Source organism: Podarcis tiliguerta (genome assembly GCF_965153285.1).
Source record: "Podarcis tiliguerta genome assembly, chromosome: 4".
Lineage (NCBI taxonomy): Eukaryota > Metazoa > Chordata > Lepidosauria > Squamata > Lacertidae > Podarcis > Podarcis tiliguerta.
This window is the reverse complement of record NC_139537.1, coordinates 36,029,596-36,051,733: the sequence shown is the minus strand read 5'-3', so window position 1 is coordinate 36,051,733 and position 22,138 is coordinate 36,029,596. Positions and strand designations below refer to the sequence as shown.

At 42.7% G+C, this 22,138-nt stretch overlaps 1 protein-coding gene across 5 annotated transcripts in view; it reads left to right on the top strand.

Annotated features, from left to right (window-relative positions):
* The window catches only part of MORC1 (MORC family CW-type zinc finger 1), a 45,645-nt gene extending 25,514 nt beyond the window's left edge, over positions 1–20,131 (top strand). For 3 of the 5 annotated variants that reach the window (XM_083438320.1, XM_083438322.1, XM_083438324.1), the window contains 15 exons: positions 190–333; positions 1,019–1,173; positions 4,175–4,303; positions 5,039–5,144; positions 5,921–6,053; positions 6,690–6,755; positions 8,881–9,105; positions 9,952–10,044; positions 12,439–12,505; positions 13,128–13,230; positions 14,593–14,739; positions 15,467–15,557; positions 16,087–16,137; positions 17,396–17,578; positions 19,461–20,131. In XM_083438320.1, coding sequence (XP_083294446.1) covers positions 190–333; positions 1,019–1,173; positions 4,175–4,303; positions 5,039–5,144; positions 5,921–6,053; positions 6,690–6,755; positions 8,881–9,105; positions 9,952–10,044; positions 12,439–12,505; positions 13,128–13,230; positions 14,593–14,739; positions 15,467–15,557; positions 16,087–16,137; positions 17,396–17,578; positions 19,461–19,571 — 1,804 coding nt within the window. In that variant the 3' untranslated portion in view covers positions 19,572–20,131. The remainder of the gene's footprint in view (positions 1–189; positions 334–1,018; positions 1,174–4,174; positions 4,304–5,038; positions 5,145–5,920; positions 6,054–6,689; positions 6,756–8,880; positions 9,106–9,951; positions 10,045–12,438; positions 12,506–13,127; positions 13,231–14,592; positions 14,740–15,466; positions 15,558–16,086; positions 16,138–17,395; positions 17,579–19,460) is intronic. The other 2 variants (XM_083438321.1, XM_083438323.1) reach the window with 2 other exon arrangements.
* Positions 20,132–22,138: the final 2,007 nt, after the last annotated feature.

Here is a 22,138-nt window from a genome sequence, read left to right as displayed (position 1 = left end):
TTAATAATGGTGCATGGGTTAATCCTTTTTGCCACAGAGCAAAATCAGATTCTTTCCTAATTTATCGCATCAAATTGGGTTAAATCCATAGTTACGTACGCAATTTACTTGTGGAAGTCAGTAGCCTTCAAAATGAAGTTAAGTGCAATGGGAAAATCTTTTATAAAGTCTTGTTTGTTTACTGTTTAGAAATCTGAAACAACCCAAAAAGCTCTTCTTAACATTTGGAGTCAACATTCTGAACAGAAGTCAATATGGCATGCTTATCTACAGCAATAAACGCTTGATCAAGATGTTTGAGAAAGTTGGACCACAGAAGAATAGAGGGTCTTAGTAAGTTTTCTTCATTTTTTAGTGTTTTAGGGCCACCTTTCAGGGTTACTTGAAAATGCATTTCTGCTACATGCCGGTGGGCTTGCTCCAAAGTTCTCCTTAAAGATAGAAATATTCTCTGTGTCATTTTGAGTATTATTTCAAAGGTTAATGGGTGACTTTGGGATAGTTACTCTCTCCCAGACCAGCCTCCTGCACAGGGCTGTTGCAAGGATGAAATCAAGGTGGAGAGAAAACCATATTCTCTGTGATTCCTTGGCGGGAAAGTGGTCCTGAGTTAAATCCATCATTTGAAGTTGGTGTTAGCATAAGGAGGAAATCCTCTTCGTTGGTTGGCAGTGATTTATAGTAACTTTAAGACTGTGACGTGAAAGGGTTGTCACACATTGGGTGAGCAACCAGTTGAAAACATAATATGAGCCCTGTGAGCTTCATGGCTGAGCAGGGATTTGAACCTTAGTTTCCCAGGTCCTAGTCCAAATTTCTAACCACTACACCACACTGGCAGTTTGGACGCACTATGATTCCAAATTAATTTTTCTAAATCCTAAATATTCTAAGATTTTACCAATTGAACTTCAGCCACTGTATATTAAATTTTTTAAAAGCTCAGTTTGTGGTGAAGCTACATCTAAAATCAGGCCCTGCCCACTGTGTAATCTAAAGTATGTTTTTACTATTGCAGTTTTGGTTCTGGAGCTGTAGGGATCGTGGATGTGCCGTGCGAAATCATGGAGCCAACGCACAACAAGCAGGCCTTTGCAAACGCTAGGGAATATAACCGCTTGTTGAAGGCAATGGAAAACTGTCTTGTTCAGTATTGGAAAGACATAGGATTGAGTAAGTAGTGGGCCCCATGTGCAATGCCTTGCAGTAGTCTAAGCAGGAGGGTACCAAAGCGTACAACTAAGCAGCCCCATGGTGTCTCCATAAAATCCAGCCCTATATGTGCTGCTCTGTGCACTGAATAATTCACAGCATGGAGCCTCCAGTTCATGACAGACCCTCCTTAATGGGGTGCGTGGTGACAGTTTTGAAAACAAGAGGGTCTTCGTGATGAGCTTCTCTAAGCAAATAGTGCAACAAAGCCATCACTGTCTAGTCTAAACGGTCCCTGCACATCTGATTTGCCATATAGGGCAAAAGTTTTTAATAAATAAATAGCGGCTCTTTTGACTCTTTAAAAGGTCTTTCAGGGGCTACCTGAACAGTAATTGAGCTGCTAATGTATGAGTTTCAAGCATTAGGAGCCTTTGGGCAGTTACAATTCCGGCCTTAAAAGCACATTATGTGAACAACTACCCTTAATGTATCAGAGTGGCTGAGTGACTAAGCTTCTGACTCATCCTTACACCAGTTCAGCCCTTTCCCTGCACCAAGATACACAAAAGTTTGCTCGACCCATAATAGATAAGGGGAACCATTTATTTGCTAGGCGCTCTGATTCCATGCCAGCTGCTGCCAGAAATGTAATAATGCTACAGAGTCAGAAGGCTTGGGGGCCCATGGAAGCATCACACCAGGGCCATATAAGGGGTGGCCATGGCATGGTTCCTTCCGTGTGGTTTTCTTCTTCTTTTATTTCTAATATATTCTGCATTTTAAGGAGAATGGTGTGGAATGGAGCAATGTCCCTCCTCTCAAAATGTGAGAATTAGATACTAGGGTCAGTTTCAGGTTTTTGTGGGCTTTGAGTGACAAGACGATCTGTGGGTTCCTTTTCTAAGTACACTGCTGGCTTCATGTTTCATCCCAACCTCTTTTCAGCCCATTCTTTCTCAGATAAGCAGACTCATTCCTTCATTACCTTGCCCAAAGGTGCATTTAAAAAAAAAGGAAGAACACACCAAGAGGATACAAAATGTGCATCTACTATGACTTTGATTACATGGTAGAGTCCATGCAAAAAGGAAAAACGCATGCAGCGATCCTTGCAAAATTTATATCAACACCCATTTAGGTTTTAGGTTCACAAAAACACACACCAATTGACTCAACATGCATAGTAATCGGTTGAAAGGCTTGTCATAGGGTAGCCAAAACAGTGGTGAAGGACAGAATGGTCAGTTTATGCTTTAAAATGGTCAACAACTAGTCCTGGGTAGTTCAGAATGTTAAGTATTAAATTCAGAACAGACCAGGAGATGCAGGAAGTTCAGGATATAATGGAGAGGAATGCAGCCATTTTAGGATCCCAGTGGAGGGATAACAATTTTAATATAATGGCAAGAGAACCAAAACATCTTGGGGCCAGGCCTGGCTTGAGTACTGCTAATGAGCCTCTCCAAACAGAAGAAACAAGGCATGGCAGCAAGGGGCGAATAGAAAGGAGATGGGAAACTGCAAGATATTTCTCGCTAATAAAATCTGACAAGCAATTGCTGTTCACCTAGCAGAGAGGCTAGAAGAACAGGCAAACATGTTTGTGCATTCTTTTTGCAAAATCAGATCTGTGTGCATATGCAAATGCTTTTGATAACCTGCATTTTGGAATCTGAATGCCGTTGCTCTGATGCCCATTTAAAAATCTGGTTTTAATCATTAATATTGATGTGAATTCTGAATGTTTTAAATAATGTACCAAAGCTGCTTCTTTTCCCTCCTTCCCCATCTTTGACCTTGCCCTCCAAATAGTTTGGATACTTTTCCTTGCTTAACTAAGATCAGATGCACTCTCTCCAATAGCTGAGTGCCAGTAGCAATTATAGTCTCTCTCCCCCTCCCTGTGTGTGCTCTTGCTTTTATATATAAGAAAAATGCACAGGTGGTTGTGCAGCCTTAGGCAGGCAGCCAAAACAGAAGATGTGAAGCCTCTGGTAGTTGAAATTCAGATTAGCGGGTCACAAAGTGTGTAGGACTATGATAAATGAAAGGCTAATGCTAATTGTGCCACTTGCAATCATGTCACATTTTTAATCATTTTTATTACTGGCGTGGAGCAGCAATGCTCATAAAGGTGGGGTGGAGATATTTACCTGTTTCCTCTTAAGGGAATTGTAATGATATTCAACCCTTCCCCCTCCTATTCACACGGCAGTTACTGCAGGAAAGAGATCAGTTAGCATCAGTTAGGAGTCTCCTCCCACCCCACGCCTAACTGCAGTGTGTGTGTCTTTTCATTGCAAGCATGGCAGATGTAGGGTTAATCCTTCCCATGCCCTGTGTTCCCAGTGAATATTAACCCTAGGCCTGTAATTAATTAAATAAAAATATATGCCACGCTTGCAGTGTGATTACTGTCTCGTTAAACCAGTGGTTGTCAAAAAGGACTACAACTTCCATTAGCCAGCGCAGTCAGTGGCGAGGGATGATGGGAGTTGTAGTCCCACAACATAGGGAGGGGGTTTCCACATTGGCTACTCCTGAGTTAAGCCCTAAGCGCCAATCACAAAATTCACCTGAACCTCGCTGTCTTTCATAACCGTGTGCCAAGAAAGCTTGTTGATCTTCCCTTCTTCCACAGGGCTTTCCCGCTACTGAGTCCCATTCCTTTAGGTTATACTTCTATTCTTAGGGAAAGTGTCTCACTGTCTGCGGACCAGAGATGGCTGAGCGCTGGCCAGCCAGCAGTTCTCTTCTGGATGTAGCCATCAATGCCCTACATTGAAGTAAATAAGGCAGCCTTCTATAGAGCAATCTGGCCTGGCACTCATGATCATCCAGCCTATACCCATGCTATGTTGCAGTGCTTATCAGTGTTTGTCTCACTGCTGACAAAGATAATAATAATAAAAAAGATTCCTTCCAGTAGCACCTTAGAGACCAACTAAGTTTGTTACTGGTATGAGCTTTCGTGTACATGCACATTTCAACAGAACATTGCAACGATTTGTCTCCCGAGGTCAAAAAGAAGAAGCCTTGTTCTGGAGTGATTTTGGGTATCTGAGTAACAACTGGTCTGATAAACCTTCAGAGAGCATCCAGTACAAGAGAAGGCGGGCCGTGGAAATCCCTGACATTGTTCAGTGTGGTGAGTTTCTACATTTGGACAAATAGGAAGACAAGGCAGGGGGAAGGTAGAACTCAGCGGGGTGAAAATGAGAGTTCTTTGTTCTTTGACTTCAAATATGTTCGCTCGAGCATTCCTCTTCACAGATGCCGTGCACTGCTGTGTTTTTCACTTTATTCTTCTTTGAAAGGATCCTCTTATAAACAACTCCTTTGTTTCACTTTTTGCTGCCGTTAAAAGCACACTGTGGGGCAGCTAATGTAACAGGTCTCCTTCATGTTTTGTTATAAAGGCTGCTGGCATATAACTTGAGTGGCTTTGTAGGCCTCTGTGTGGGATAAAGAAAACTCTAGGCACGTTGCGAGCTTTTTGTTTCTGTGGTTTAAAAAAGAACACACACATAAATCTACACATACACCTGTTTTTAAATTTTTCTCTGCATGAGGTTGTCATTTTGGGGCGAGATGTAGGAGAGATGCACAAATAGAATAAGCTCAAAAAGACTAGGGTGGACTGTTTTAGGACTTGCACTGAGGATCTTGTGTAGGCTACCTGTTTGTCAAAGAAACATTTATTTCAAGAGAAAATGCCATTGCTCAAATAGTTTCTAGCTCATTTGTGACCAAAGTTGTCAGGGGGTTGAGAATTAAAGAGCAAAAATGCAGGCAATCAACCGCAGTACCATATTAAATCAATTGTGCCATTACTGATTGTAACCATTAATTTGGATTTAAATCTGTTAATTTCATTCATTAGATATTTGCCTCAAATGGAGACTCCTGTCATATGACACCAATATAAAACACGGAAGGCATCACGGCACCTGGAACTGCAGACAGAATCCTAACCCTCTCGAAAATAAGTAAGCTTTTACATTTTGCTTGAACCTACAGTCTTATCTAGTCAGCAGAGATCGCTCTTTTCTTACTACAGTGGTACCTCGGGTTACATACGCTTCAGGTTACAGACTCTGCTAACCCAGAAGTATTGTCTCAAGTTAAGAACTTTGCTTCAGGATGAGAACAGAAATCGTGTTCTGGCGGCGCGGCAGCAGCGGGAGGCTCCATTAGCTAAAGCGGTGCTTCAGTTTAAGAACAGTTGCAGGTTAAGAACGGACCTCCAGAACAAATTAAGTACTTAACATGGGGTACCACTGTATTCATAGTATGAGGCAAGCTTCAAAATCATCTTGCCCAACAATCTCCTAAGTGTAGGAAATCCAGAACGAGATTTATATATTTACACACACGTGCAAAAATGCATAACATGATATGAAAAAAGATGTAACGCTGGCAAGTATTTTATATTCATACCAACTTTAGCATTATCTTGGAAATAACTTTCTTCAAGACACCTCTAAGACACATGTCCACTTCTGTTTATTAAAATATGACATTGGAAGTGTAATTCAATTTATCTGTTCTTAAATGTATATCCCAACTTTTCTCCAAAGAACTCAAGGGGGAAGACATACCCCCCCCCCTCAGTAGCTGCTCTCTCTGTTGAACCTGAGACCTCCTGTATGCAAGGCAGATGCTGGGCCACTGAGCTATGTGCCTGTCCTTGCCTATGCCATTTAGAGAGACGGTGCAGGCGTTTCTTTCTATTGAATTGCTAAAAGTCAATATTACTTACTAGGTGTGGTGTACCAGAATGTTTGCCCCGCATCCCTTTGGGCACCTTCAACCCAACTCAGTCAAAGAATGACAAACAAAAGCTCGTTGTAGATGCCATTCGGCAACGTAAATGGAGGCTGGAAAATCTGGAACAGGTGAGCTGCTTCCTGAGATTTGTACAAATATCCATACACAAGTAACTCCACAATGGTGTATGTTGCGTGCAGCATTTTCAGCCCTGGAAGGGAGCAGAATGGGGGCAGAGTGGGCTTACGCACACAGTTTGTCAGAACGCAACCCCCATGCAAACAGGGAGTTGCCTGTCATTATATATGTTTCATTGTGGAATTGGATAATTGGAATTTAAGGTTTCCCCTTTTTATTGAGTGCACTTAGGGTTAGATGAAATTTCGAATAGTCAAACGTAAAGAGACATTGGGGGGGGGGGATTCTAGGCACAAAAACTAAGAGATGATTATGTGTCTGAGGTCCAAAATTCTTCTAATAATTTTCTCCTCTTTCCCCCACCCCACTTTTACACTGGAAATTATATATAATATAATAGTAGTAGCAGCAGCTGTGGAGCTCTTTTGGGTCTCTCTGTAGTCCCCTAATTTTTTTTTAATAATTCTGAGAAATATTTCCAGAAAAGTATTTTCTGCAGTCCCAAGTCTTAAGTCTGTTCAAAGAACACAGTTGCATTTATATTATAAGATCATTGCTTCTGTTTATAAGAATTATGAAATAGATTAAAATGCCTGCTTGTCAATTCCTCTGTTCTTACCTTACAGAAACTTCACTTGATACAACCCCATACAATTGTCCAGCCTACAGCTGACAGCAAAACTCATAAGGATGTGAGTAACTTGGATTGCAGTCCTATGCTTGTGAATAAGTCCCACTAAGATCAGTGGAACTGCCATCTTAAGAGACATGGCTGTCATTGGGCAGTAAACCATTTATTTTGGCATGCTATTGTTATTAAGAATTTGTGTAGCACTCGTTAGGTTAGATCCAATGGGTTGTTTTTTCTGCACTTGGAGGTCTTCTTATTCAAGAAACATTCTTTTATACCTAACCTACAAAGAAGAGCTGGAGCAAGCAGGAACATGAGAATTGTTATGTGTCAGCCTTCCACAACCTGGTGCTCTTGAAATATTTCAACTCCATCAACCTCAGGATACAGAGCAATCTCTGTACCAATGTGGTGGGTTCTAGTATTTACACCAGCACAGTTCAGGTATTCAGCTTCACACAACTATAATCACATGGGGTAGGAGAGTCTTCGTGCATTGGTGGCATGTTTGTGGTGGGGCAGCCTCCTGAATGCATGTCATCTGCCCATGAGTTGCAACCTTGGCTGCCTGGACCCAGCCCCACAATATTGGAGATGGCATTGGGCCCATCAAGAGGCCCATTGTTAAGTTGTGGGTGAACATATCAGACGACACAGCAATTCTTCAAACAGCTCTTGTTTATTCACAGGCCAGAACTGAACTGAACTGAAGGGTTCAGCCAGCCTGCTTATATAGAGCTCCACTAGAACGCAACAGTAACCATTTTCTGTAACTATCCAATCACTGAACGTCACTTTCAATCCCTTATTTGCATATGTGGGCCTGAGTGAAAACTATCTACAGTATCCCCCTGCTAGCCCCAGGGTGAGAACTTCAGTACATAACACCCATGGCTCGAGGAACACTGCTCACCTGGCAGTCAAAGGCCTTTTGCTACCAGATGTCAACTCAGGCCCTCTAGATGCTGTTGGAATACAAGTCCCACAAGAGGGAAGGTCTCAGCAAGATTTTACAGCAAGCCTCCAGTGTAGCTGTAGGGAAGGTTGGAGACCTGTGCTGGGAATGAGTAGCTTACAACAGCCTTGCAATGCAGCCGGTTGTTAATCATGTAGGCCAGCTGTTTGGATTCCCATTCAAAAATCGACATACCTCTCAGACTGCGGAAAGGTCAGTTTACCCAAATTATCCGCTCAAATCTCTTCCCGGGTCAAATGCATGTGGAAGTTTCATGGTCCATTGACTTCCATGCAGATTGGTTCTACAAATGTTCAAAAATTAAAGAAAGAAAGAAATGGACATGAAATAAGACCCAAGTAAGAGCAAAGTAAGAGGGACGCGGGTAGCGCTGTGGGTAAAAGCCTCAGTGCCTAGGACTTGCCGATCGAAAGGTCGGCAGTTCGAATCCCCGCGGCGGGGTGCGCTCCCGTCGTTCGGTCCCAGCGCCTGCCAACCTAGCAGTTCGAAAGCACTCTCGGGTGCAAGTAGATAAATAGGGACCGCTTACTGGTGGGAAGGTAAACGGCGTTTCCGTGTGCTGCGCTGGCTCGCCAGATGCAGCTTTGTCACACTGGCCACGTGACCCGGAAGTGTCTCCGGACAGCGCTGGCCCCCGGCCTCTTAAGTGAGATGGGCGCACAACCCTAGAGTCGGACACGACTGGCCCGTACGGGCAGGGATACCTTTACCTTTAAGAGCAAAGACTCCTGCCTTTGATGCTTATATTTATGCATTTAACCCTTTCAGTCATGGGCTTAGATAACACCAGGGATGCACTGCAACAATTTGTTGTAGGGCCCCATTTGTTAATACTTCTATTTCCTGGTTTCTGGTGTGTTATGTGGCCTTTAGGGGAGAGATAGAAGGAAAAAAGGATGGAGAAAAAGACAGTAATGTGTGTATATGTATGCTCATATATTCTTCATCACTGTATATCTAGACTCTAAGGTTCATGATCTGTTCTTCCAACCTTGTGAAACAACAGGTACTCACCCAATATGAACTGCTATGAAAGGTGACTCAGCAAAATAATTTGGCAAATAATCTGATCTTTAGGATCAGTAACATCAGTAGTCTTTAGATTTGTCCTTAATCAAGTAATAGTCTCTGTTATCTCATGAATCTAACCAATGGAACAATTCTATCCAAGCTTGAAAAAGTGATGCCAGTTTCTCTTTCAAATGCCCAGAAGATGCTGTGCGAGAGAAAAGCTTTTCATAAAGATCCACATCCAGCCTGCAGTCGTTTGATTAAGAGTAGTACAAATAAAAGAGGCACACAGCACTCGAGCCATCAAATGGAGCCACCTGCAAAGCAAATGACTTGCCCTCAAAGGAGACAGCATCCTTGTCAGGAAGAAAAATGTTCCCTTTCAGCGGAGGAGGAGGAGAAGAAGGATCATGATATATCAGAGGTACAGGCATATGGCAGCATGTGTTGAAAACAATCAGTAGGCCTCACAATATTCGATGTGCTTCATAATTCTTATTCTCCCTTGAATGATTCATTTCCCCCTATTAATTTGTTGCTTAAATGAACTGGCACATCCACATGGGGTAAAATTGGGCTGGGGTGGTTTTTTTTTTAGTGCATTCAAGAGTCACAGAAAGACTATAACAGAATATAGAGATTAGAGAACAGGTTTGCAACTTCAGAGAAAAGAGGAGGCAGGGCCTTAGGAGGGGGTTGTTTGGTATTCTGATCAAGGCATTGGGCTACTTGACACATACACACATTCATGTCTAGATTACTGTGACCATCCAGTGGTCAGTTGTGTGTGTGAATGGCCATGACGTGTCATACAGTGCCACAAGTCCTCTCCCATCCTTCATGTGCCTTGCTTTTCAGTGGCATCAGTTCACACATTCAGCTTCCAGTCATCAGGTGTACATTAATCAGGTGTATAGTAATCAGGTGGTGCATCTGCATGTGTGAACCAGCTCTTTTTCTTTTTATTAGTGCATTCAGACTATTTTCCAGATATTTGTGCAACATTGTTGTTATTATTATTATTGCTTATCATCATTACGTTAATGGGCAGGTAGCTTGATTCTGTGTCAGAGGTCACATTCCGCTTGCAGCCATCTAGCTACCGTGGCAATAGACTCTGTCGCAGACATTGTTAATCATGGCGCTCCAGCACTGCTTAAATTAGTAAGCTATCTTGGGAAAAGTGGGTTCTTTTATTTATGTAGCAAACACTTATGTCGCTGTTGTTGAGCTCTAATTAATTGCCCTAATTGTTCTCATTCTAATGCAGGTGTCACCTATTGAAACACAAGATGAAAAGACATGTAATGAAAAGCTTGAGTTCAGCAAAACTGAAGCGGATAGCAAGCAAGAAATCATTTGCGTAAGAGCCCATTCGTTACTTCCTTGTGCAAATCAGACTGGATTCTGAGGTTTAGGCTACACGTGGAGGAAGTTGCATGTACAGTGGTACCTCGGGTTAAGTACTTAATTCGTTCTGGAGGGCCGTTCTTAACCTGAAACTGTTCTTAACCTGAAGCACCACTTTAGCTAATGGGGCCTCCCGCTACCGCTGCACGATTTCTGTTCTCATCCTGAAGCAAAGTTCTTAACCTGAAGCACTATTTCTGGGTTAGTGGAGTCTGTAACCTGAAGCGTATGTAACCTGAAGCATATGTAACCCGAGGTACCACTGTATAAAGAGGATAGAAGAGGTATCCACAGGGCTCAGCCCTCCTTCTGCCATGCCTTGCATCTCACAGTCTGGTTGCAATATCAAAAGCTGGGCTGGCCTGAGCGAAAAGTGTTGGAGGGAGCAGGGGGAATTTTTGCTCTTAATTGGGGCACACCTAGGGTTAAAGAAACAACTTGGTTACATGTAGTTTGAGACAGGCTTACTTTGAAATCCACATTACCTACATCTCTTAGGTGATGGCTGCTTCTAAAACATATATTTTGAACAGGTGGCAAGAGTGAAACATTTCCTTTTAAAAAAAATAAAAATAAAAATGCCCTTGCCTGTTTTTCTGATACTGGCACCAAAAAGCAATTTTCATTGCAGAAAACGTAGCATAGATGGCGACTGAATTACTTAAAAGTCCCTAATACTCAGCTGGCTGCTTTGAGCACTCTAAGCCTCTCCTTTGAAATACTTCTTGCTTTAATTACTTGTGGCTCATCAGCTCAACTGTTTGGTTTGTCTAGAAATATGTACTACTTCCTCTGACAAAGAAAAAAGCAGTCGACAAACTGTATTATGCAGGTATAATTAGCACACATTTGAAAGAGTTCACTATCCTGAGTTAATTATGTTCCTGCCACTTATTGTAAATAGCAGGTGGTCTACCCAAAACAAAAAGAATGCCAGCAAGTGAGATTACACTTAACATATGTCAAGTCTTATGTTTACAATTACTTTGGGAGGCTGCGGTGCTGGCAAGTAGCATAATGAGAAACATCAGAAAATTAAGGCAATGGCTTCCGGAAAACAATGCAAAACAAACATCTTTAAATTACTTAAGATTATTTATGTCATTGAGGGCCCTATAAAGGGCAGTAACAAAAGGTTGAAACCAATTTTGCTAGGCTCCCCAAAGAGAGAACTTGAAATGTAGATATGATGGGAAATCTTTTGTTGACTTTTGTACACAATGTGACTCAGGAAATTTTATTTGATATTTGAGTGAAGAGCTCTCCCTACAAGAATAATTATTAATCGATCCATATCAAATTAGGGGTGTGTGTATAGGGGTGTTAGGGGAGAGCTAGTACCTCTGGTGGGGGACATGCTGTGTTCCCTCTGGGGTAGCTGGTCCACCTTTGGTCCCCACCATTCAATCAGCTCTCACCTGTGGCTCCCAGAAGCTCCCATCATGTGACAGAGGCCACATGCCAGGAAAAGGCTTTGATTGGTCATCTAAACCCAGCAAGGGTAGCCAATGGGTCTTAAGCCCTCATTGAATTAGGGACTTCCTCTGCATGCGAAGACAGGCTCCAGTGGATTGAGTGGACAAGACCCATGGTGGGTCGAATGGTCAAGAAAGTGGTTTCTGCACATGCTGCAGAGGGAAATAAGGAGAAGATGGGGTTCATTAATGTAGGAAGGTAGGAGAACTCTGATCCTAAATCTCTGCTACCTTGCAGGATATCTTTGGAAGAAGAAAAGGCTAAGGGGGACCCTAGTCAAGTCTGGAGTCCCCAAGATGGTTGGATGGCGCTTTATACGTCTCCTTCCAATGGCTCCTGCAGCCAAGCTGGTGCCAAACATATGCTCTGCTTTCCTTTCGACCACATCAGCGAGGCTGAGAGGGGGAGTCTTGTCATTTGGGCAGCTCAGGACCTCCATACACAGTCTTGTGGAGTAAGCTTTGCTCCTGGTCAAACTGCAGTTGCTTTAGCAACTGATATTGCATCCCAGGAAAAGATCCTGAAAGTTACTGGGTGGGGTGCAGAGAGATGGAAGTTAGGTAGGAACAATGTACTGAACACCACAACAAGAATTATTTTAAGCAGGTGGAAATGTGCAGAATAATCTCTTTTCTTGTAATTATTGTGTTGGGCTGATCTAGCAGCCTCTTCCTATGTTCTTATAGTCAGATGCAAGTGAAGTTGTACAGCAGAGTCAGTAAGGTGCTGGTTAAAAAGGAGACAGAGATTACTACAAGTTTAGCTACCAAGTTGAAATCAAAATTCCAATGGGGTTCCCAGTGCCAAAGATCCATGTATTTCTAAATATTTTGAGAAAAGACCTCATCATAATCAAAATGTTACATTGCAGATTATACTATCTGACAGTGACACCGAAGTTACGCCAGAAGATGAAGACGTTATTTTCCTGTACAAAGGTAAAAGCAGTCATATTTTTGTCAGTGGGATATCTATTTTCATGTTTCTAAAATACGTCATAGCCAGTATCTCCACTTACATAATGCTTTAAAGGTGAATTAAAGGTGCTGTGCTTGAGGACTCGTAACCACAGATGGTAAGGGAATAGCATCATGGTTGCTGCCACTGGTATGTGGCCAAGGTCAGAAGAGGTATTTGTGTTTGTGATGCCAGGCACTGTGAAAAGATCTTTGACGCAGGCTGAAAATGTCACTGGTTTTGTCATCCACCTAGAGATTTCTGCACTACACCAGTGTTACACCAATGTGCCCTTATTGCTGGCAGTCAGTTGTTCAGAATGTGCTTGCAAGTACTGCAAAATTGTATTACATGACTTCTAGAAAAATCCAATCATGTTTGTCAGACTTGACCTACATGTTCATTTCTAGCCGGATTTCAAATTACTGGAAACCCAACTCATGAACCAACTGATACTTGAATGAACTGCAGCCCCATTAACATTTAGCCAAGCACATTTCAGGAACCTCACTGCAGCTTGCATGGGGCTCCCGCATCCAGACTTGCTCACTCAGTTAAAGCTAACTTGCGTGCTATTTCTTCTGATATTTTTAATTCACTTAGAAGAAAAAAAGGAAGAGTGTGATGAAAAGGGAGGCAGTGCATTCAGCCCAAATAGTTGTTTTGATTTTGAGAAAAAACATTTGCCACCAGCGGACTTGGAAAGGTGAGTTTACCAGGATCCTCACTGGATAAGGTTTTGAGTTCTAATTTATTTAAAGTGTATACATCACAATAAGGGTAAAGGGACCCCTGACCATTAGGTCCAGTCGTGACCGACCCTGGGGTTGTGCCGCTCATCTCGCTTTATTGGCCGAGGGAGCCAGCGTACAGCTTCCAGGTCATGTGGCCAGCATGACTAAGCCGCTTCTGGCGAACCAGAGCAGCAGACAGAAACCCCGTTTAACTTCCCGCTGGAAGTTATTTATCTACTTGCACCTCTGACATGCTTTCAAACTGCTAGGTTGGCAGGAGCTGGGACTGAGCAATGGGAGCTCACCCTGTCACGGGGATTCGAACCGCCAACCTTCCGATCGGCAAGTCCTAGGCTCTGTGGTTTAACCCACAGTGCCACCTGCGTCCCACAATAGGAAATAGAAATAATGTAAATATGGGTAGACATGAAAAGAGCCAAGATAGCTTAAGCCCTACTGTAGAAAGAGACTTAGGACTCAGCTACATAGCTGCAAATAAAATGTTTTAAGTGTGTTTTAAGTGCAGTATGCAATGTGAGACTAGATGGTGATGGTGAGCCTTACAGAAAATTCAATGTATTTTTAAAAATGCTTTTTTAAAAAAGCATTTTCAGAACGGTTTTTATATGCGTGTAGATTCCACCTTAAACACTGTGAATGGGGTGGGGTGGGAGCTGGAACACAGTGGGTGCCAGAGAGCCCAGAGGTTCCCAGTTTCAATCCTATTGTCTTTGGGTAGGGTTGGGGAAAACTCTTGCCAGAAATCTGGGAGAAATACTGCCAACGGTAGATAGGCCAATAGTTTGACTAATAATAATAATTTTATTACAGTGGTACCTCGGGTTACATACGCTTCGGGTTACATACGCTTCAGGTTACAGACTCCACTAACCCAGAAATAGTACCTCAGGTTAAGAACTTTGCTTCAGGATGAGAACAGAAATCGTGCAGTGGTGGTGCAGTGGCAGCAGGAGGCCCCATTAGCTAAAGTGGTGCTTCAGGTTAAGAACAGTTTCAGGTTAGGTACGGACCTCCGGAATGAATTAAGTACTTAACCCGAGGTACCACTGTATTTAGACCCAGCCAGTCTTGAAATAAGGCAGACAACCTTCCTGTTGACTAGATTCATCCATCTGGACAATCTAGTATTGTCTACTCTAAATGGCAGCATCTCTCCACGTTCTCAACCAAAACTATCTGATCCTATTTAACTGAGATGGCATGCCAGGAATTCAGTATGCAAAGCCTGTGTTCTACCCCACAGCTATGGTTCTTTCCCTGTTTGGGAGGAGGGGTATGGTCCTTGAACTGATCTTTGTGGTGTGTCTGTTCAGTGACTCCATGGAGACTTCAGAAGACGACAGCAAAGAGCAAGCTCTTGTTGCTGAGCAGGAGTCTAATGATGCAGTTTCGCACACATGTGGGGATCCCCAGAGCATTTCTGAAAACAAAATGGTAGAAACCTTGACAGCTCTCATCAAGTAAGTATTCCTAAAGGTACAGTCTTGCAGCCAAATGTGTTGTCCTTGTATCCTAACAAGGACCTTTTTGAGGCCTAATTTCATGCTAAATATGAATCAAGAAGGCAACTGAGTGATGGGCCTATTGGACTGTGAAATACTTAATGAATATACACTCCTGTGTGGAATTGACATTGAAATGGTCCTCCAGGGAACAGTTTAAGGCATAGATTATATGGTCAACAAGAACTACAGCTTGTATGGATTCTTAACAATATTTTTAATAACTCTGTTAAGGCTTTCAGCATTATTATTTTTTGCAGACAAGTAATTCCATCAAAATCCTTACTTTTTTTAAAAAAAAATCCAGTTGATAATAATCTAGCATTCTGGCTAGATAAACACTGAACCCAATTTTTGAATGTGTGCATTTTCACTCAAGGCCAAATTACACATTATATGAAATACTCTCAGAAATGTGGTTAGGTCCTCTTTTTTAACAAAGCACAGCTATGCTGGGGGGGGGGGCGGGTAGTCAAGATCATGGAACAATTGCAGTTTCGCTCCTTTTCCGTGCATCATTTTCTATCCAAACCCCTCATTTCAGGAGCAAATGGCAGCTTTTGCTACACTTGGTGAGAAAACAGTATGGGAGGAATGTTAAAAATTCCCCACACATTGGAGTCAGCATTTTTAACTTACGATGGAGGGATCTGTTTTGGTATGTTGCAATTGTTGTCTTTTCCAGAGAGATCCTGCTATACTTTTTACCCAAATGCAATCTTACAAGAGAACATCTTTCTTCTATGACCCCTGAAGACATTTTATCTATGTTCAAGGTGAGTGGACATTTGAATTATATAAAAATTGTGGGAATGTGCTGGAACTATTTGTACTTAGTCTAAAGAGAACAAGGACGCTAAACCACTCAGATTTCAGGTATTCGGCACAAGTTGTTCCGAGTATGTTGTTTAGGGGCTATAATGTTGGAGTTGCTCTCTCATTTCTTCAGCTTCAGGACACTTGCTCTGATTTTGCATTTTCTTCAGCATTTGGAACTATTTCTGTTTCTTAATTCCAACTTGGAAAACAGGATATGATGTTGATAAGAAGATGAGGAAGCCAAGGAAGGAGCCAAGTGGGGCTCCCACACCCACCCACTTTCCACGCAGAGCATCCAGTGCTCCTGCCCCAGTCAATCATTTCCTGATGGAGCAGTGTGGGAAAGTGCACTGGATGTCTCATGCTGGATGAAATTCTGCTGTGGGGCACAGGTTCCGCGCTGCTGCTTTGCATCTTACCGTACAAGATTTTCACCCTTCTTGCCATTTTCTAAGTCTAGGCATTTTGTTTCCTTTATGCCAATAGCTGAACAGGGATTCTGAGCGGAATAAGGCTGTGCCTGTGGACATAATTCAGGTAAAAGCTATTTAATACGACCAATTCATATTCTCTGAAATGATTTTCTATTGGATCAGTCATAGGCATGTGAGATTTATGAAGAGAAATGCAATGAGTGGGAGGCTGGCATCTTCAATGAACGTCTAAAAAGAACCATCTTTGCTGCATACAATTAACAAACAAACAAAAACCCTTACAGTTTAATTTGTGTTAAGGGTTTTTTCCTTGTTCACTCAAGTTCTAAATTGCCAGGAAGTGATAGCTGTTGAGGGTTATGTCCTTAACAGGTGTGTTAGTTAGACAATGTTGATATGGTATGGTCTCCTATCCTGTGGTTAATTCCAGTTTCACCACCAATTTGGATCTGGGTGGCTGAGGGGTGCACCTTTCTGTCTGTTCCCTGGAATAGATGCATGGAGACGATGCAACTGAAGCTACCAGTCCACAGTACAACTACCCTACTGGCAACCATCTACATAAATTTATTACCTGTGGTGTAAACAGGAAAAGGTTTCTTGCAATCCTTTTGGAATTGCCCCCTTTCCTCTTCCCACCAAACCTGTTCAGCACCATCCTCCATCTTTGGCCATGTGCTTTCTTTAAAGACCATAAATAATGTACCTCTATGCTTGTATAGGGACGCGGGTGGCGCTGTGGGTTAAAGCCTCAGCGCCTAGGGCTTGCCGATGAAGAGGTTGGCGGTTCAAATCCCCATGGCGGGGTGCGCTCCCGTTGTTCGGTCCCAGCGCCTGCCAACCTAGCAGTTCGAAAGCACTCTTGGGTGCTTCCGGCGGGAAGTTAAACGGCGTTTCCGTGCGCTGCTCTGGTTCGCCAGAAGCGGCTTAGTCATGCTGGCCACATGACCCAGAAGCTGTACGCCGGCTCCCTCGGCCAATAAAGCGAGATGAGCACCGCAACCCCAGAGTCGGCCACGACTGGACCTAATGGTCAGGGGTCCCTTTACCTTTACCTTTATGCTTGTATAAAGTGCCACTTAGCCACCACTAAGCAACTCCCCCTGCATTTCCATGTGCTTATAATTTCAAGAGCAGAGCTCTAATCCCGAGGGGATGGCAGAGCTATTGACAAATGAATGACTCTCTCACTGCCCTGGGCAGCATTCTGAGACCGGGGTGGACAATACATTTACCACATGGCTATATCTTGGGGCTTCGTTTTGATTTGTTGGCTGAACAAATTGTATATTAGAGTGTAAGAGGAGAAATTGCTTTTAAAGTCCGCACTAAAATTTCAAGGGTATCAATATTTGTTACAGTATTTTTCGCAATATGATGAACAACTTTTTGAAAAACTCCTGTCTATAAAGCAGCATGGGCTTCTAGCCAAACATGCTGCCGAAAAAAAGATTAGTCTGTGTGGGACGCAAATAAAAGCGACAGAAGAACGAATTAAGCATCTGCAGGAGAAAGTAGCACAAGTTCTACTGCGCATCCATCCAGTAAGTGCTGACAGTTTATTCCAGTGTTTGATTTGATTAACTGGCTTTGCTACATTTGAGAAAATAGGATGCATTCTAATATTTCTAACATGGCCACAATATGGACAGAGAAATGCTATAGGTCACTTGTGGTGGTAGAAGATTTACTGTCAGAGTCACCATTTCATCCATTAAGCGGTGTGTGCCAGTCACGAGATTCAACTTGAATCTATATCTGTATCTTTGAAAAGCAGCCATGCTTGCTACCTTGCCAGTTCAACGCATTGTTGGGGACCAAATTCGATCCATTAGAAACAAAGCTCCCTCCCCCTTTCATTCACTATAACAGGGAATCTAAAAATGGCTACTTCCCCCCCCCCCCTTCCTTCTCACAGAAATTTGCAAGCATAGCAGACCTTCCGGAGTGGATTAATGTTGCCAGTTGGTGGACAGACCCATGTGAAAAACAAATGTGGTTTTTAATTGATCCTCCGAGCCACTGCAATTGCAGTACCCTAGGAAAACGATTCACCACAGTTAGAAGCTTGTCAAGATGAAAGATATCTGCCCCTGTCCCAGCAGCACATGGCGTGGCTGCGCTGTACCACATACCTGATGCACTGTCAGGAGCACCAGTTTAGCTCCATTTGCACCTTGCTGCTGCTGCTGCTGCTGCTGCTGCTGCCCCATCTCCCTATCTCAGAGTGTTGCAACAACTCAGCTGTGGGCACCTCAGCAACTCACCTCTTCCTACCCTCTTGAGGTGTTTCCCCAACAACTTGGTTTTATTTGGGGAGGGGCAGTTGTGAATTTTTTGGACAGGTGATTCCAATAGGCAATTTCGTAGCTCAGGGAGTCCATGATCCAACTTGAGATGCCTTGTTAACTGAGCAGCCCAATGCAGAAACCCCTGTTAACTGAGCAGTCCAATGCAGAAACCCCTTATCCCTGTAAATCAGGATACACAGAGAATGCACGTCCCCAGAATCCATAGCTTTGGCCTTTGACAGTTGAAGGAGGGAGGGAGGGAGGGGAGGGAGAGAGAGGGAGGGAGAGGGTGGGGGGAGAGAGAGAGAGACCAACCCTGTAACTGTGGTTATAATTTGTTTTAAACAGTTTCCAATTTTGTATTTTAAATTGTTCTCACCAGTGCTGTTTTTCTAGCAAAAGTGGTGCTGGAACTCACCATGAACGCCTCCCTTGTCCTCTTATAATGGAAAGGGTGCCCACCTGAGAGGTGCCGGAACTGAGTTCAGTTGTGTTCCAGCTGAATAAAAGCCCTGGTTGTCACCCACCCTGGGACCTTATGGCGAAGGGCGGGTGATAAAAATCAAATTAACGCTAATAATACTCCATAATTTTCTTCCAGTCCTCCTCTAATCACTAGTGTTAGAAATTCTCTTTAACACTAACTACTTAACTGATTTCACCCTTTGTCCATTTGTCTTGTTTATAATCATTTTATCTTCATGAGAAGATCATCTTGTTGGAAATGAGATTATGTGGTTATGTTTACAGAAATTTTATAAAGCTGTGATGCTGAGACCCAAGCCACAAGTTACACTAAAACACAAGCTCATGGGGGCTGGGAGCGACACCATTTGAAATGGTCATGGACTGTAGCCCAACAGCCCTGCCAGGGAAGAAACAATGATTACTTATCACTGGAGGAATGAGCAGAGAGATACCCTTTCCCCAACTACCATTTACTCCTTCCAAATCATCTCCCCCCCAATAGCTTTTCCTCCCATGCACCTTCCAATTTGTCTTTTCCATTACTTACAGTTGCCTGTGTTGTGTAGTTTGGGGGCCTAAAGAGCTGACTGGCTGCTTATTCTGGTTAGCTTTCCGTGGAGCCTATTAATGTTGTAATAATGTCTCTCTTTGCTGCATTCTGTTTCAGCATCTTCAAATAGATAACCAGGAAGACTTTGACAACATCCTAGAAAAGGTTCTAAAGACAGACAGACATGAGAGCATTGGTCCTTGTGAACAGTTAACACCACAAAATTAAGCTGAACTTTCTTTGTTCCATGAAGAAATTGGGAAGGGTCTTAGCACTTGATAATGTATGGCCAAAAATATAAATAGATAGCAAACAAGCCACACAGGACACAATCTTCCTTGAAACCTTAAATATCACAGCAGAGCTTGTAGAGGAAATGATATGGATGGTATCATCATAAGTATGTTTTGTTCTTTGCCTACCATATTTTGGTGGTGTCGCATCCAGCCCTACTTGCACTGCTGCTGTGTAATTTCTCTTCATTTCAGTGGAACACGCCACACAAATGTGTGGACACGGTTCAGCCAAATGGGTCCTTGTGAATATTATGTAGTGGGGGGGGGGGGGGAACACCCTGAAACATTTGTTGTTGCTTTAAAAGTGTTTTCTGTTTGTTTGGAAATAATAACCTCGCTAAACATAATATGTTAACTTCTATCAATGTAAATAGTGGGCATTTTGGGGGGTTATTTCCCCCCCCCCAACAGGGATTAAAGTTTTTCATTTCAACGTATTCATGATACAAATCACCTTGCATAATAAAGGAAGATAATTTGCAGTTTGCTCAACTTGCCAAGTGTTACAGATTGAAGTTAATTGATGTGTATTTATACAACTTGAAACATTTAATCCGTGGGGATTAGTTTGAGTGCTTTCCTCCTGCAATAACAGATGCAGATTTGAATGTTAGTAATCTTAACCATATATATATATATATATATATATATATATATATATATATATTATTGCAAGCAAAATGATTCTTTTGATGCTGCACCCGATTCACTATGCTCTCGTGCCAAGCATTCAAGTTATGTAATTTTGAAGTTGCAGGGTAGGTGTGCATGAATCAGTACAGATGCACCAAGAACAGGAGTTGCAGCAAATACTTCCCTGCCATGCTGGGCACATTCTGATGCAATCAGAATTCTAATGACGAACATCCTGGTGCTTTCTAAGATGCATTATGCCTCTGAATGCCAGTGGTTGGGAATCACAAACAGGAAGAGGGCTGATGTGCTGAGCTTCTGTATTTTGGCATCCCATAGGCACCTAGATGGCCATGATGTGAACAAGACTAGATGCGCCATTGGCATCTCTATCGTTATTTGTGTATGTATGTGTGTGTACGCACCTACACAAAAACACACACCAAGAAAAGACACGCATAGAGTATAAATTGAAATTCATCAAAACGCCACTGTCTAGTGATAGCATAGTCATCCTGCAACTCAGATCTCATTCTCAACGACATCAAACCAGAATTGCTCCTGCTGTCTATTTCACCTGCTCTCTGCCATAGTATTTGAGACTATTCATCTGTTTTTAATCTCTTTTATAGGCTTACAGTCTGTTTAAACCACATGGCTCATGCTACAGTCATGAAGTTTACCAAAGGATCCTGAGGTCACACTCTCAGAAAGGCACCTTCCCTTTTTTAAACTCATAACTTTTACTTCCCAGTGAGGAACTATAAGAGGGATGCCTTGATGCCTAATTCTGAGGAGACAATTATGCCTGTATCTCCATTTTAAAACTTAACCTCACTTAGGGAAATATAAGGAAGGTCGATGGTGTCGCCAGAAAAAAAGCAACTGACATTAATGTATACCATAGAGACTTAAAGTAAACCATTTGGGGTGTCCAAATACCATGTGTGCCTGCCTCAACTATCTTAGAGAATGAGAAACGTTGTTTCAAGTTTTGTATTTTATCACTTTTTAATCTATCCATCATTTAAGTATGTTGATCTGGCCTTTTCTGCCAAAGGCACTTGAGGACAGTTGACAGTGGACCATTTATGATTTAATGCCTGCCCCCACCCCACCAGTCATATAAACAGCAGTCCAGTAGCAAAAGAGCAAAAAGAAAAGCCTGATAGAGCAGTTGGAGAGCAATTCCGTTCACACCCAGAGAACTCCAAACAGCTGCTGAAACAGCACCATCCTTGCTTGGCATTGGAAAACCAACATAAAGTAAGGGGGGGGGGAGAGAGAGGGAAAAAATACTTATTCTAAGAGGAATTCTGAACCCATAGTGCCACTGTTGAAAATGTGTGGGTCATCTCCCACCTTCAAATATTGAGGACACCTGAAGCCACTGGGATCTTAGAGGCAGGGAACTTTCCTGTGGTGTTGTTGTTGTTTGGTCGTTTAGTCGTGTCCGACTCTTCGTGACCCCATGGACCAGAGCACCCCAGGCACTCCTGTCTTCCACTTCCTCCCACAGTTTAGTCAAACTCATGCAGGAGGCTTTTATATATGCATCTTTAGTGGGGAAGTATGACTTTTAAAGTACATTATGTACTTAACTTCACAGTAATGTGATGACAAGGAGAATGTAACCCGGGGTAAACTCTTGATCTTTTGATGCACTCTTGTTATGCTGCTTTGCCTTGTCCTCATGATAACAATCTAAACCAGAGGTGGGGAAACCTTGGCCCTCCAGATGTTGCTGAGACATCTCCCATCAGCTTGGCCATGCTGGCTTTAGCTGATGGGAGTTGTCCAATAACATCTGGACAGGCTAAAGGTTCCCCACTCGTGATTTAAACAGTAAAGTCAAAACACATAAGG